At 47.2% G+C, this 16,940-nt stretch overlaps 1 protein-coding gene across 1 annotated transcript; it reads right to left on the reverse strand.

Annotated features, from left to right (window-relative positions):
* Positions 1 to 4,806: 4,806 nt before the first annotated feature.
* On the reverse strand, positions 4,807 to 6,084 carry kcnj12b (potassium inwardly rectifying channel subfamily J member 12b). The gene has a single exon (XM_056287312.1). The coding sequence runs from the start codon at positions 6,082 to 6,084 to the stop codon at positions 4,807 to 4,809; it is 1,278 nt and encodes a 425-aa protein (XP_056143287.1).
* Positions 6,085 to 16,940: the final 10,856 nt, after the last annotated feature.

Genomic DNA, 16,940 nt, shown 5'->3' on the forward strand with positions numbered 1-16,940 from the left:
AGTGAAGGGGTGTGAATACTTTCCGGATGCACTGTATCTCGACGATGCGAGCATCCATGATCACAGTCACGTTTGCCCGGACCCAAATTTTGACTTCAGTTGTTTTTCTCGGCTCTGAAGGGGTGTGTGCGTGCCCGAGACAGACACAGATCTGCTGTCGGTGTTCAAGGTCACCGGGGAGTAAAGTCAGGCCGCACTGCCAAGAGTTGTCTGTGCGTACGCAAAGACGCGCCACATCGATTGCATAACAGTGAAAGAAGAAACCTCTGACCCCAACCAGACACCGGCCCGCAGAATCACACCGCCACAAACTACAGCCCAGCCCTCGCTGTTTATCAAGCGGGTCGCTCCCTACCCCTCTCTCGCCCGCTGCAGCCCTAAAGCACAAGACCCTCGCATTACTGACTTGAATTATTCAAGCGCAGACGAAAACCAGGCTGTCGTGGGGAAGGAAGGGGGAAAAAAAGAAAACAAAAAAGGGAAACAGCTTTATTGGTTGGGTTTTATTTCCACTATTCATTTGCAATTGCGTTTAATTCGTCTTGTCATTTTGCAAAATTACTTTTCTGACACTGCAGAAGGCGAGTCGCCGTTGCTTCATTGGCGGTCAGTGGAAGACGAGTCAGGCCTGCAGGAGGCAAAGCTTAACAAGGCGTTCCCGTCCACAGACGTCTCTTCAGACATCTGTCCATCGCACGTTGTCAGTCACTTGCCTTGCTGAGTAGCTCACCACGTTGCAAGTGAAAATGGTCTCGCGACTACCTAATATTCAACATTTATCAATAACACAGGCCGGTCCACAGGAAATCACGATAATGAACTGCCGGATCTACAGGTTATAGTGCTTTTTTTTCTCTTACTATGCATGCAGAAGGTCCTGAGGTTTGCTGTTTGTGCATACGCTACTGCAACCACAATTTGTTTACTAAGACAGGCATATCGTGACATAGCAAAAAAAAAAACAAAACCATAACTCATCATGATATAGATACACCTGTAGTTAACCCATAGGGAGAACTAAATTCACCTTCTCCGGGAGGAGCTGTTGTGATACAGCTCCTATTTTTTCTTATTCCTTCAAAAAGTGAAGCAAATGTCTGCGTGGGGAATGGTCATTTCCTATAGTTTGCATCACCTTAAACCTTTTTTTTTTTTTTTTAAATCCTTCAATCTCTTTAACACAAACCTTAACACACGGTAGGTGGGTCAGTGTAGCTTAGATTTAGCAGTGTTTCCCGTTTCACTGACACGGACACGTCCAACATGTAAATACTGATATCGTTGTAGGAACCTGTGTATTAGTCTGGGCAAATATCCTAAGCACCCTATACTGCTCTTTAAAGGCCTCATCCCCCTTATCTGATGGAAGTATAAGGTTGTGATGACATATGTTGAATACAAATTGTACACATCCGGGTGGCATGGCGGTCTATTCTGTTGTCTACCAACATGGGGCTCGGCGGTTCGAATCCCCGTGTTACCTCCGGTTTGATCGAGTGTCCCTACAGACACAATTGGCCGTGTCTGCAGGTGGGAAGCCGGATGTGGGTCTGTGTCCTGGTCGCTGCACTAGCGCCTCCTCTGGTCGGTCAGGGCACCTGTTCAGGGAGGAGGGGGAATAGTGGGCTCCTCCCACGTTCTACGTCACCTCCCACTTCCCCGTCCGGTGAGGAGGCAAAACTCCTCACTGTCAGGTGAAAAGAAGCGGCTGGCGACTCCACATGTATGGGAGGAGGCATGTGGTAGTCTGCAGCCCTCCCCGGATCAGCAGAGGGGGTGGAGCAGCGAGTGGGACGGCTCGGAAGAGTGGGCTAATTGGCTGGGTACAACTGGGGAGAAAATACAAAACTGATAATAATACAAATAGTACAGATTGATCAGTTGATCACGCCATTTTCTACTTCCCTTTGTAGGATCAGGTCATGGCATGTCGAAATGATTGCTAAGGTGCAAGGTTATGATGGTTAACGTGCAGGCGGATACGGGGGAGTAAAGGAACTGTACAGTAAAGGTGCTGGGGTGGGGGTGGGAAAACTGTAAAAAGTAAGACATCTCCGGGGAAGGATCTATTATAGCAATCGTGACGAAATATTATCTGCACATTACAAACCAGACAGCCTCGCCGTGCAACCCTGCCGGCTAGAATGCGAAAGTCTTCCGGAGAAAACGAAATTGAACATTTTGATGCGCGTCATCTCTGTATTTCCATGTGTGTTTTCAGAAACGCTCAATCGTAAATCACCAAAGACAGAGGAAGCAAACTAGCTAGATAGATTAGATGGACAGTCGGCTCCCCGGTGTGGCACAATTTGGTTGCATGTGTATGTGTATGTGTCCTGTTGCGGCCTAATCTAAAAGCTGGAACAGATTTCTAATTAAATTACACGATGGAAAATTTACAATTTCAACACTGCTTTCGCTGTCATTTCAACTCTACATCCTTTTTCTACGGCCAACAGAGCTTTCATTTTAATCAGAGCACAATTTGGCGACGGTGCGACGTCAGAGACCACCGGGTTGGCAGCCTCCGAGAGCGAATCCTGACGGTTTACCCGCAAAGTAGAGACCACCGCCAAAGGCCCGAGGATAAAGTCAGACGTACAAAAACATCTAACGCTTGATATCGGCGACCCGTCATCCCCGAAAAGTGAAATGTGTTTGTACGTTTGGCGCTAGGGGCCAAAGGCAAGCTGTCCTCCGCTGCAGTATTAACCTGATCTGGCCTTCGGTGTCCTCCACCGCCTCACATGACATAGTAACAATAATGTGACCAAGACCTCGATGGATGTCTCGATGCACGCTCAGTAATCCAGGTAGGAACACCAAAGAAGGTGGAATCAGTTCATCTGGATACAATGTTTACTGACAGATACTATGTTTCATCCCTCAGCTAAGTGACCTCTTCAGTCTAAATGGACTGCAGGTGTCCCTGCCCTTATAAACAACACAGTGGCATAACGACCAAAACCAACAACCAGTTTCATATGCAAATATGGATGTCACAAGTTCTAATTAATGGTCACACCCATATGTGCACATGAAACTGGTCGTTGGTTTAGGTGGTTATGCAGCTGTATTGTTTATAAGGGGCGGGGATACCTGCAGTCCGTTTAGACTGAAGAGGTCCCTTAGCTGAGTGATGAAACGTATGTCAATAAACATTGTGCCCAGATGAACGGATTCAACCTTCCTTGGCCTCGACCGACACACTTTCAGAACAAGTGCTCGGCAAATGCTCTCAACACAAAAGAGAAAACTGGTGAAATGAATTAAAAAAAAAAAATGCCACATATTTTAAAAGTACTCTTAGATAATCAAATGTGTAGATCCTCACGGGCTCGTGCAGTCAAATTGCGCCAAACAAATGGCTCCCCATACCCGTTTTGGGGTTATCTTTGTTTGTGCCTCCTTTTTGGACCTTCGAATTTAACTTGGCAGTGCACAGATGTTGCCTGTTTTTAATGTCTACCTACCCCCCCCCCCAAGGGTCCATGTGGTGCATGTGACGGGGTTTAATTTTGGAAGAGTTTAATTAGGTTCTTCTATTTCCAATGGGAGCCTCCCAGAAGTGCATGTCGAGTCTTGAATTACTCTCCAACACAACGTCGTACGGGGTAGAATTCAGTTATGCAAATCCCGTCAGTTGAAATTTGAGTTGCTTGCGTTTCATTTCACACTGGTTACCTGTTGTTTGGTTAATTGGCTTGACGTTACTTTGGATTTTCACAGGTCTGCAGGAGGGTCTCTTGACCCTCGAATGTACATTTCTAAGGGGAAAATGTCTCACCTGCGTCATAATAACGATAACCAGTCTCTTTTTAAGCCGTGCTTTGCATCTGGTATGCATTTTAAATATACCACTGAGGTGTTGTGGGGGGGGGTAAACTCACCTAAACACAGTTTAACCACCTTTGGATGTGCAGACTATAGTTTACCCATTCTTTTTAAGGCTGACATACTAAATCTTCATCCTGCGAAGTAAATAGTATCACACTGACGGAAATGACAGAGAATAGTGTATTTCAATGGGAAAATACTTAGATTAATGCTTTTCGGGAAAAAATATTGCCCCACATGGTATGATCACCGACGGAAGATCATAGTTTACCCGCTGTTTTATTTACCACTACATCGCTGATTGCGTCCACTCACTCAGTGGGTTTTCAGCCTCCCAAAATAAGGCTCACATTTCAACACGGGTGAGTTCATTGTTTCATTTTTCTGCACTTTCCTCCCTCGGGTTTGAGCAATAGAGGACCGGAGGCGACGTCAATAGCAGCTAAAGCGAGTACTGTACTCGGATTTGTTTTTAGCAGCCACGGTTGTTCATCTATTGCATCCTTTCTCACCATGTTTCCCCCCCCCCCACAGTCATGCTATTTTTGAAATTCCAAAATACATGTTGAGGAGGACAGATAGTGCGAACAGAGAACCCTGCATAGAATCCCACAACCGTTTCAAAACGTCCAAAAATACGAGGTGATTTTCAGGCCTTTTTTTGACTACAGTCATTCCCATATTAAAATGGACAGTTTTTGCATTTGCTAAAGCTCATCGACCGTTTCAGTGACAGAAACAAATTGTCAGGAAATATTTATCCATATTGCTCTTGCTTTGGAAAGCAGCGCTGCTGACCCTTCCTGTTTGGCAAAACCTCTTTTTTTTTCCAGTGCCGTCCTCGCGGCAGTACAATGACGCTCATTTGGCACTTCATATATGTCTTTGTAACCCAACTGGATTTCAGGAGCTCTGAGGAAAAACTGAACAGTGACAAGTAGGACGTTTTTAAAAGGCAACAGCCAAAGGTCATATCTCGGATTCTTTTCGGGAGGACTTTTGATCTTGTCCGCAAGTGTCCAGCTCATTCACCAACTCTGAAAAAGCCTTTCTGTCCTCCTTCCTTGCTCCCTCCCCTGCCTCCTCCTCATCCCTGCCAATGAATGCCAGCTCATTCTCATAGCAGAAGGAGTTGGCACCAGATGCTGGAAACTTCCTCTCCTCCATATCCTTGGCACTGCATCGCGGGGTGGATGGCACCTCGAAAGTTTTGTGAAAGTACGCGTAATCCACCGTGTACCGGTTCTTCTCCTCAAAGATCACCGGCTCAAAGCGGTGACCCCACAGGATCTCCGAAGACAGGTAAGAGCTGCGAGCCTGCGTGGTCATGGCTGTGGCTTCCACCATCCCTTCAAGGATGATGACAATCTCAAAGTCTGACGTTTCCAGATCCTGCTTGCTGATGCCGAACAATGGGCTCTCCTCATCGATCTCATGTATGATGGTGAGGGGCGCGACCACAAAGAGGCGGTCGGTGCCTTTGTCGTATCCTACGTTCATGTCGATCTGTTCAAGGGGGATGTACTCCCCCTCCTCCGTGATACGGGGCTTAACAAGCTGGGCCCTGATGTGAGCTTCCACAATGTGGCTCTTCCTGAGGTTACCAACTCTGAACATGAGGCACAGCTTTCCGTCCCGCATGGCGATCACTGCGTGGTGGCTGAACAGCAGAGTCTCCGCACGCTTCTTGGGTCGTGCCATCTTGGCCATGATAGCGCCGATCATAAATGCATCTATGATGCAGCCCACGATGGACTGTAAGACCACCATGAAGACAGCAGCGGGGCACTCCTCCGTAACACACCGGGCACCGTAGCCAATGGTTGTCTGTGTCTCAATGGAAAACAGGAACGCCGCCACAAAGGTGTTCACCTGCATTACACAAGGGACAAAGCTGTCATCTCCCGAAGAGCGGTCCATGTCCCCGTGTAATAGGCCAATGGTCCAAAACGCTAGACCAAATGATAGCCAGGACACCACAAAGACCAGGCTGAAGACCAAAAACATGTATCGCCAGCGGATGTCCACACAGGTGGTGAAGATGTCCGATATGTACCGCTGGGACTTTTCGTCCATGTTCGAGAAGTGAATGTTGCATTGTCCTGACTTGTTGACGAACCTGCTGTGGCATTTACGACGTGTGTTGATCTTTCCGTTGCCAAAGCTGCCCACAGCGGCCATTTTCCCTAGTCTCAGGGCTTCTTCGGAGGACACAATACTGTAGCGGGGAGCCCTTCCCAAACTCATGCCTGTCGGGCACGGCCGAATGGTCCTTTGGTGTCACGTGCGAAACGGACCACTTTCCCACCAAATGCCCGGCCTTTTCCAACACAAACCTGCCACGAGCTGGTGTAATGGTATGAGATGCCGCCGCTGTCCTCTATAAGGAGAAGAAGGAGAGACCCAAGATTAGTGCGTGTCTGTAATAACGTCACTGAAATATTGACCGTTGTTTGTTCAGAAGGAAATCCATAGGTGGGAACTGAAAAGACGAGGGTGAATTTAACACTGCCTATGTTTTATAGCCAAAAGATTTGGAAGGTCTCACAACGGTGTAACATCATACAGCAACAATATGATAACAAAACAACAACAAAAGTTGACTCAGTTCATCTGGATACAATGTTTATTGACAGATACGTCTCATCACTCGTCAAAGTGACACTTTGATGAGTGATGAAACGTATCTGTCAATAAATGTATCCAGATGAACTGAGTCAACCTTCTTCGATCTTCTTACCTGGATTATCGAGCGCGCATCAAGACATCAAAAAACACGACAATAATATGTCAGCTATTACTGGTGTTCGCAGCTTGAGGTTCAGTTCGGCGATCTAGATAATTAAGCAAAACAGAAAAATACCTGCTTCACTGAAAACAATTAGAAGAATCATTTTAACGGAAAATTAATAATCTGACTTTTTGTTTGTCTCCTTCATCGAGGCCAGTGTGTGCGTATATACCTAGGGTGGACGTACTTCTCGTAATGGGGACGAGAGCGTTCGGGAGTCTGCCATCCACCGTCGGTTATTTGAAAAGTTTAGCTAATACTTCACCCAAGCTGGAGTATTAGAAATTGGTTTGACTGATAGCTGCCGGTCTTTGGAAAACCCCTCATTAGCCAGAACATTTTCAATCACCCTGGTTATTCAAGCGCGGCAACGTCGCTGTCGATTTCATTATGGTCAAAGTGCGGCCAGTTTTAATTAACAGGCTAATTCAAATTGCACTGATGCAAATCCCACGTGCGCTTCAAAGGGGCTTCGCCGGCCTCACTCATTTATTCTGCACAATTTGTTCATTCATTTATACGGCAGAATTTGTGACCACCAAGCGTTTGTCGTTATTTATGCCGCACCCCTATTGACCTTTGATCGCTTGTGTTAACATCAGACACTTATTCGTAAGTATCTCTCACTGCCGGTTAGGTTTCCCCTGCTCCTCCTCCTCTCTCCCTTGGTAATATCCTCGTATGTACGGACGTAACCTTCCGACCATCATCTAAGATACAGAAATAGACCACTACTCCAATGCCCGGCCATTTATGTGACGTATTTTCTGTTTCCTCCAGCTGGCGTGGCCACCAGACTCGTGTGTAGAGTACCACGAATAGCCTGTTTGCAATTTTCCAGTCAAATTGTACTGGAAAACAACGCGAGGGGGGGGGGGAAAAAGGACGGTGGGAGAGATTTGGGGGTCAGAGAGGTGACGGCGCGGGAGCCGGTGTGACAAGCCAGAGCCATAGAAAGAGACGGACCCTCCATGTTAAGGGAGAGGAGACACGGGGAAACTAACCCTGTTCTGGTTAAACACAGGCTGCCTTCATAGTGTTGCTCATGCAACCTCAGTTGTGTATCATACGTCTATATGAGCTTGATCATATACATATTTTATGCACTAATAGGCATTTTACAATTATTTTTTTGTGGATCCCCCCAGCTTTTTTCTCCCCAATTATATCCGGCCAATTACCCCACTTTTCCAAGCCGACCCGGGGAGGGCTGCAGACTACCACATGCCTCCTCCCATACGTGTGGAGTCGCCAGCCGCTTCTTTTCACCTGACAGTGAGGAGTTTCACCAGGGGGGGGACGTAGCGCGTGGGAGGATCGTGCCGTTCCCCCCAGTTCCACCCCCCCCCCGAACAGGTGCCCCCACCGACCAGAGGAGGCGCTAGTGCAGCGACCAGGACACACACCCACATCGGCCTTCCCACCCCCCGCCGACATGGCCAATCGTGTCTGTAGAGACGCACGAGCAAGCAAACACGGGGATTCGAACCGGCGATCCCCGTGTTGGTAGGCAACGGAATAGCCCGCCGCGCCACCCGGACGCGTTACGTCTATATTTAGGAATGCAATTTTACACCGAGATACGTCCTTAATCACACAAGATTAAGATATTGATGTACATAGGGATTTCATTTATCACTGTGACTGGCGGTCTTCCGCTCAAAGCTTGACTGACTAATGAGCTAAAAAAGCAATTTGCATGCAAACAGTGGCCGGCGATAGTCGAGCCGCCCACTCTGGGTAGTGACCAAGAAATCAACCGTATATGCCTCGACTCAAATTGTCGTCTCAAAAGCAACTTTGCGTAACGGTCTGATTTACCACCGGCTTCTGTGCAATCAACTGCAAGGGGGGAGAAAAAGCATTTTCAAAGCTTTCTGAATGCAGGTCTGGGTAAGAACAGGTTGCTCGAAAGAGTCTACAGTTGAAACCGGCCTGTAATTTGACTGTAATCACATTTTGTTGGGGGCGGGGGGGGGGTGGTGGTCCTCTCTTAAAAATACAAGTGAATTTAGATTAAGAAGAGTAGAAGCAAACGGGGCGAGAGCGACTTAAGAGTGTGACGCAGTAACGTGTACCCAGACTACACCCCATCCAGAGTCCTGGTTCAGAGTAACTGTACGGGACAGCCGTTTTCTGGACAGTTTTCGATTACGTGGCAGGCCGAAGTATTGTCCACACAATCCACTACTACTCCTTCTCTGATTAACTGTATCAGCTTCCATCACTGAGGACTTTAATACTCAGTGATGCTGCCGTAGTCTGCAGCTGTGCTCCATAAACATGCAGGGCCATCGCTTCTCGATCACAGGCAGCAGACTGGAGGGAAGGGGCCACAAGATGACTCATTTCGACTGAGTTCATTGGCGTTTCATGGGTAGATATTGTGATTTAAAAAAAAAAAGCAAAATATAATAGGCCCAGTACTTTCATACCATGAGAGTGCTTAACAGCTGCAGTTGTACGGCACCTCTGTTTAGGATTTTCATTGCAAATATACGTGTATCTCTCAGACCTTGTTGACGACATGATGACAAACTAAAGAGAGGCACAGATGGGGTTTCCTGGCAGTTACAGTTCAGCTTATACAAAATATGAATATATATATATGTGTGTGTGTGTATACATATATGTATGTATATATACACACACACACATATATACATATATACACATATATACACATATATTTAAATATATATACACAGACACACATACACACATATATATATATATACGTATATATATATATAAACATAAATATGTGTGTGTGTGTGTGTGTGTGTGTAGATTTTGATAATACTCATAATTATAAGATTATTAAATTCCTCAGATTTGAGGAATTTGCCACAAAATGAGTGAATTCTCTATAGTGTGTGTTTGTGGATGCAAAGGCTTGACTGTATGTTTGTCTGTGTGTGTGTGTGTGTGTGTGTGTGTGTGTGTGTGTGTGTGTGTGTGTGTGTGTGTGTGTGTGTGTGTGTCTCACCCGCATGATTTCTTTTTCTTTTTCTTTTCTTTTTTTTAACTTAGCAGTCACTGAATGCTCTAGTTGCTAGGAAGCAGGAGGGTGGCGGTACAGGTGATATTAATATCTTACACTTTGGTGAAACTGCTCCTCTTGCGTTCCCCCAGACTTACACCTGCTCTGCCGTAATCGTGCGAGGGGTTTCGGAGACGGTCGCGTTTCTGCAGCCCCGATTTTCACGAAAGCGAACCCGTCTCCCAAATTCAATTCGGTGTGATAAGAAAAGCACACCTAAACGAGCAGGGGTAAGCCTAAGGTCACCAAACAGGGGAAGCAGAATGTTTAAGGAACCTGTGGACAATGTAGTCAACACCCCACCACCACCACCACCACCACCACCACCCAATGTATGCTTCAGTAAAATGCAGTCAAGTTTACCTCTTCTCCCAGGTCTCCAAGTTTCTCTCCGGCTTCCTAGCCGAGCTGCTGCATGTTTCTATACGGGCTCCTTCCACTCAGCAGGGTCGCTCTGTGCACGCGAGGCTGACGATCAGACCGGCCCGGGGGTCCCTCATGTCCACCCCCTCCTAGTTTTAACGAGTTTGTCCCTTCATCCAAAGGAGAGGGTATTTGCCAGTCATCCTCACCGGGAAGTCCTCTGAAGTTGCTTCTTGGATTACATCCACTTGATCAGAAAAACGTGTCAGAAATCAGAAAACAGCCGTAGCAGAGCACCACAGCCAAACTCCAGGCCGCCCTAAATAAACACAACGAAATAAGCGCGAGATTTCATCTGATTTTTTTTTTTTTTTTTTTTCAGGGGTCCATCCCAATCAAACATGAATCCCGCGAGGCATCGCTTTCAAGCCCCGGCCAATCCGGCGGCCCTCTCCCTTCTCTGCGCTTCGCACTTTCTGAGCGTCTCTGCTATCTGATCTTGTTCTGCTGCAGATCTTTCTCTCAGTCCTGCATCCACTGAGCTCTCCGCTGCTCTCCTTCTCCTTCTCCCCCCCTCCCTTTGACTAGATGTCACTGTAGCTACTTGGCATTTGGAGACTATGCGCTCGTCCCCTCCCAAGCGGCGCACCAGCATGGGCGAGCAACCTGATGCTCAGGGGTTAAAGGAATCGGATGGACGCACTTGCAGCGGGGGACACCGCAGAGAGCAAGATAAACACATGACTGAATCGGACCGTTGAATCGTGTCAGTATACTTAGCTGTCTGTCCTGTGTCCTCAGGGTTTCTCGAGGTACACCTGAGAGAGCGCGCAGCGGTTGGGCTGTTGACCACTGCTGGATGCGTGGATGGATTTTCATCGGTGACCACTGACTTCCTCTTGGACGAAACTAAAACCACACACAAAAACCGTCCAAAATAACAGCCCCCCTATGGGCGATCAAATATAACATCAAGACCGTTGAGAATGAACTGACTTCTGCAGAACACTCGATGGTGGGAGCAAGATGCGTTTAGTGCTTTGCCATTTATGAACTGTTGGTGTGATATACATGTTTTCAATCCCCCGGTTACCCTTGAAGACAAAGACAAAACAGACCACGTAGAGGTCACGGAGGTCTCAATTTGTATTCCCCGGTTTAACACGACGCCTTACGTTAAAACATACTGTGACCTGCTTAAAAGAGGACACGCTGACTGTTTTGCATGTTGTTTTTCAATTGTCTTGTGTGCAGCTATGTGTGCATTGCATACATGTTTGCATGTGTGCATGGGTTTTTCCACTAATAGGGGCCAATAGGGGGTTTGATGCGCAAACAGTTGGTGCTCATTACTCACTTGCACTAATCAAATATTATTTACTTAATATGCTCCCTCTTTTTTTTTTAACCCCCCCCCCTTTTTTTTTTGTTTCTCCCCAATTGTACCTGGCCAATCACCGCTTTCTGAGCTGCAGACTACCACATGCCTCCTCCACAAAACTGGATTAGTACCCCCAGGGGCCTCTGGGCACTAAAGCTCATACCCCCCCTCCCGCCCTCCACAAACACACACACACACATATGAGCATGCGCGCACACCACGCCCACCCCACGCCCCAGCCATTAAACCCCACCTTAATTATTTTAAGCTTCCAGTCAAGCTGGCATGTCAAATCCACCAGATCATAATCACACACGTATGGGTCAAAGGCTGAATAAGCAGTCCAGCTGAGCAGGTATGCCTATACAGCTCAATAGACCAAGTACTGCCATTTCACTCCCAAATCACAAGACAAGGAAACAATGGGTTAAATCAACCCCGAGGCGGTGTATGACTAGATTACGGCAATACTTGTGTTCACGGAAAACCACCCAAGCAGACAGCACACCAGCTATTACCGATACATAATAATGTGACTGACTAGGAATAGGCTTGCAACAATGCCATCCTAAGGTAATCACACAGCACAGCTGAATGCAGGTTTCAAACTTAGGCTCACTAAGTGGGCTAGGCAACTTCACACAGAACTGCAAAAACCAACATATAATGATCTCGGCACACTGACTCCAGTACATTATAGCAGTGTCACACCACAGTGATGCAACACACGTTACACAAACAGCATACCCAATGCTGTTTGCGTAACATGTGGCATGGGGCAGGCTAAGCTAACTGCTGGCCCTTGCAGACCACCAGTCATCCTTGGCTGGCCTTCGTTCTCTGGACGGTGGAGTTTTTTGCACTGGGTGGACTGTGCTGTTGGCTGTTTTGTTTTGGAAAAAAAAATTTTTTTTTATTGCTTTGTTCTCTCTGTTTTTGTATGTTTTTGGTGGTGTTGTTTTTGGATCTGTTTTTGTCTTTTGTGTTGCACTGCTGTGGGCTGGGGGAAGGCGGAATTTCGTTTCTTTTGTGTACTACGTAGTACATTAGATGAAATGACAAATAAATTGTTCCTGATTCTTGAAATAAACCCATCCACAAAATATACACACTGCAACCGGTTATTTTCTTGCCCGGTGCGGGATTCGATACGGCGTGTACTGCACCACAAGGTGACGTCACTAACCGCTCGGCTAAAGGGTCAGACCCGTTAGCTAGGGGCTAACGTGTCTTATAAGTAGTTTACGCACAATCACAACAGACAACACTGCTCAATGCACAGACAGCATAATCAAATGGTTCTTACCTATAGACGTTCTTCTTTCTTGACCTTTTCTTTGCAAACTCTGTGACCGAGCCGCCAAAATCCTGCCACTGCAAATGAGCTTGAAGTAACGTTACTTCCCGCTGTTCGGTCATCCCCGTCTTTTCGTCGTTTTCCCTGCCCCTAGCCGAGTCGGCGTGTCGCTGCTGGAGCTAAAGACTTCCGGGCTAACGTTGTCGTTGCTAGCTAGCCGAGTCAGCGTGTTGCTGCTGGAGCTAAAGACTTCCGGGCTAACGTTTTCGTTGCTAGCTAGCCGAGTCAGCGTGTCGCTGCTGGAACTAAAGACTTCCGGGCTAATGTGTTCGTTGCTAGCTAGCCGAGTCAGCGTGTCGCTGCTGGAGCTAAAGACTTCCGGGCTAACGTTGTCGTTGATAGCTAGCCGAGTCCGCGTGTCGCTGCTGGAGCTAAAGACTTCCGGGCTAACGTGTTCGTTGCTAGCTAGCCGAGTCAGCGCGTCGCTGCTGGAGCTAAAGACTTCCGGGCTAACGTTTTCGTTGCTAGCTAGCCGAGTCAGCGTGTCGCTGCTGGAGCGAAAGACTTCCGGGCTAACGTTTTCGTTGCTAGCTAGCCGAGTAAACGTGTCGCTGCTGGAGCTAAAGACTTCCGGGCTAACGTTTTCGTCGCTAGCTAGCCGAGTCAGCGTATCGCTGCTGGAGCTAAAGACTTCAGGGCTAACGTTTCGTTGCTAGCTAGCCGAGTCAGCGTGTCGCTGCTGGAGCTAAAGACTTCCGGGCTAATGTGTTCGTTGCTAGTCTAAACTACTAATAAGACACGTTAGTCCCTAGCTAACGGGTCTGACCCTTTAGCTGAGCGGTTAGTGATGTCGCCTTGTGGTGCAGTACACCCCGTATCAAATCCCGCACCGGGCAAGAAAATAACCGGTTACACTAGCTTACCGAGTCAGTGTGTCGCTGCTGGAGCTAAAGACTTCCGGGCTAACGTTGTCGTTGCTAGCTAGCCGAGTCTGCGTGTCGCTGCTGGAGCTAAAGACTTCCGGGCTAACGTTTTCGTTGCTAGCTAGCCGAGTAAACGTGTCGCTGCTGGAGCTAAAGACTTCCGGGCTAACGTGTTCGTTGCTAGCTAGCCGAGTCAGCGTGTCGCTGCTGGAGCTAAAGACTTCCGGGCTAACGTTGTCGTTGCTAGCTAGCCGAGTCAGCGTGTCGCTGCTGGAACTAAAGACTTCCGGGCTAACGTTTTCGTTGCTAGCTAGCCGAGTCAGCGTGTCGCTGCTGGAGCTAAAGACTTCCGGGCTAACGTTTTCGTTGCTAGCTAGCCGAGTCAGCGTGTCGCTGCTGGAGCTAAAGACTTCCGGGCTAACGTTTTCGTTGCTAGCTAGCCGAGTCAGCGCGTCGCTGCTGGAGCTAAAGACTTCCGGGCTAACGTTTTCGTTGCTAGCTAGCCGAGTCAGCGTGTCGCTGCTGGAGCTAAAGACTTCCGGGCTAACGTTTTCGTTGCTAGCTAGCCGAGTCGCTATTGCACATTTCCAATTTGCACTGTAAATTGCAACGACGGGACACGTTAACCCCCACATTAACCATTGAAATGTTGAAAGCAAACAGGTGACACGAGTAGCCGCGCAATTATTTTGCTCTGAAAATGACAATAGTACTCTTTATTGCCATCATTTAAACAAGTTCCACTTTCAATTATCTGAAGTAACACTGAATTCACTTGAAATACCCAAAACACAACTTACCCATAACACAACAGACACACACACACACACACACACTTGCATAAGCTTAACCTTGTTATTCATTGAGACAGTCCACTGAAGTGAAGGGAGATTTCGTTGCAGTGTCACGTCTCTGAACAGTCATTTTTGAGCAACTGACTCTCCAATCTGCGATGAAACTCCACCAATAACACACCTGCTCGCAATAAATCTGCCACATCCCAGTGCAAAAGCAGTGCCCCATTTTTTAAGCCGTGGCTGTTCTTCACAACTCACCATCGCCCCGCTCTCCCCAGAGGTTGCACATTGTTTAGTTAGTTTCACAGGACAGAAACAGGATCAGCAGTTCCATAATTGGCCTGACCCAGATTCACTGGAGGTCATCGCGGAGCAGAGAACTGAGCAGAAGGTGCAGACTACCGCACACCAAACTGAGGAAGTCCAGGTATTTGGTTTATCATCTAAAGCGGTTGTACTATCGAGCGTTTAACTTCGAAGTACTTATTTGTCGGTTTGTTTTCAGGTCTGTTGTGTCTTGTGCGTGATGATGGAAGGATGGTGTTCATGTTCTTGTCAAAAAAAAACACCATCTGTTAAGTGTAGAACAGAAGCCAAAGAAGCAACCTATTTTCAACAAGTAGCACACTGCCTATAGACAGCTTGTACAGAACATGCATGCAATAGATGACAATGCTGCATAGAATATATAAAATGAATCCATTCCTTCTCCATACACCGCTGATCCAATTTAATTCTGGAAAAAGTGAGGGAGACACCCTGGATAGGTAAACAGTCCATCACAGGGCCCACACATGCACTAACACTGCCATTCTATTTAATACTTCAACTCTCAATTCACGCCCATATAGCAAAGTAGTTGCATGAATAACATGCATATTTTTGGCATATTCTGTGTTAACTTGTAAACTACTGCGCCACCCATATAGTATATGACATTTATCAACAACATATTCAATGAAAACAACATTTTTGCACAGAAGGCATCTTCTATCTTAGGGTGGGTTGTGGGTGTATATGTGTACTGTATGCTCTGGGGCCTTATAGGTATCTCAGCAGCTATCGGACCTTGCACTGACGTCAGTCCTGTAAGTAGGTTATGGATACATTCAGAAGCTGGCAAAATAGATGGGGATGGGACAAAGCGAGCCCATAGCCCAGCCAGTGCGTTGTTCCCAGTGAGTTATTTAAAGGCCGTCCCGATGCAGCTGGACAAAGTGGGCCAGACCCATCTAGGATCAGAACACGAGCTGTGGAAATCTGTCAAACCTGCCATGAAACCTCGTCGAGCAATCAGAACACACATGCCTGACTCATTTTGAGTGTTGTGTCATTTTGTGGCTCCCCGTCTGTGGCATGAGAGAGGAGGGAGCAGGTGGGATGTCAGAGAGGAGTGCAGCTACGCAAACACATCAATCAACATGATGAGTGTGTTGGCTGCTCCGAAACGATAGCCCAGTTTCTCCAACACACCGACTGTTCAGGCATGTTGCTCATTGTTACTGCTCTATAAAGTATAGGGTGGTCTGTTAATGATAGACCAGCTCTCGAACCAGTGGGAATCAGGCTGAGGCAAGTTACTTGTAAAATGTAATGTTGTGTTAATGTCAACACAGTATGGTGCAGCCATACTAACATGTGCCCTGGCTCTGCCAAATGACAAAAGCTAAGCAGGTGCAGGCTTGGCTAGTACTGGATTGAAGACCTCCTGGGAAAATGAGTTGCTGCCGGAAGTAGTGTTGGTTGGCTAGTAGGGGGCAGTCGTCCCTCTGATCCTAATAAAAACAACAAACCCCAATGCAGTGATGGGGACACTGTCCTGTAGGAGATACCATCCTTTGGATGAGACGTTAAACCGAGGTCCTGACTCACTGTGGTCATTAAAGATTCCATGGCACTTATCACAAAGAGTTAGGGGTTCCCCAGTGTCTTGGCAAAATTCCCAACCTGGCTCTCTCCATCTGGCCACCTAATCATCCCCCCATGTAATTGGCTCAATGATTCCTCCCTCTCCACCTCAAGCTGATTTGTGGTGAGCGTTCTGGCGCAAAATGGCTGCCGTGCGTCACCCAGGTGGTGCTACACACTGGTGGTGGTTGAAGTGAGTTACCCCCTTCAATGTGAAGCACTCTGGATGTCTAGAAAACCGCTATATAAATGTGATGATGATGATGATTATCATTATTATTATTATTATTTCATTTACCTTGTGCTGTTGGGGTTGATTTTCTCTTCCAAAATGACCAGCTGAGATGTTTCTCCTAAGCGACCGGGCTCCAGAGTCAGGGCTCCGTGATGCCGCAGGTGTTACAGTGAAGTTAAGCATCTATGACAGCAGCGGACCTGAGCCAAATTTGCAATTAATTCTTTGTCTTTAGTGTAACCCACTTGGAGTACCAGAAATGGATGAATAGAAATGGATGGCCGCATTATACACATTTCTAAGGTCAGTCTTTGGTAGTGTTTAGGTAGAACATCTAACATGTAACTGTCCGCCAGTTGAGTTGA

The sequence above is a fragment of the Lampris incognitus genome, chromosome 10, assembly GCF_029633865.1.
Source record: "Lampris incognitus isolate fLamInc1 chromosome 10, fLamInc1.hap2, whole genome shotgun sequence".
NCBI classification, from domain to species: domain Eukaryota; kingdom Metazoa; phylum Chordata; class Actinopteri; order Lampriformes; family Lampridae; genus Lampris; species Lampris incognitus.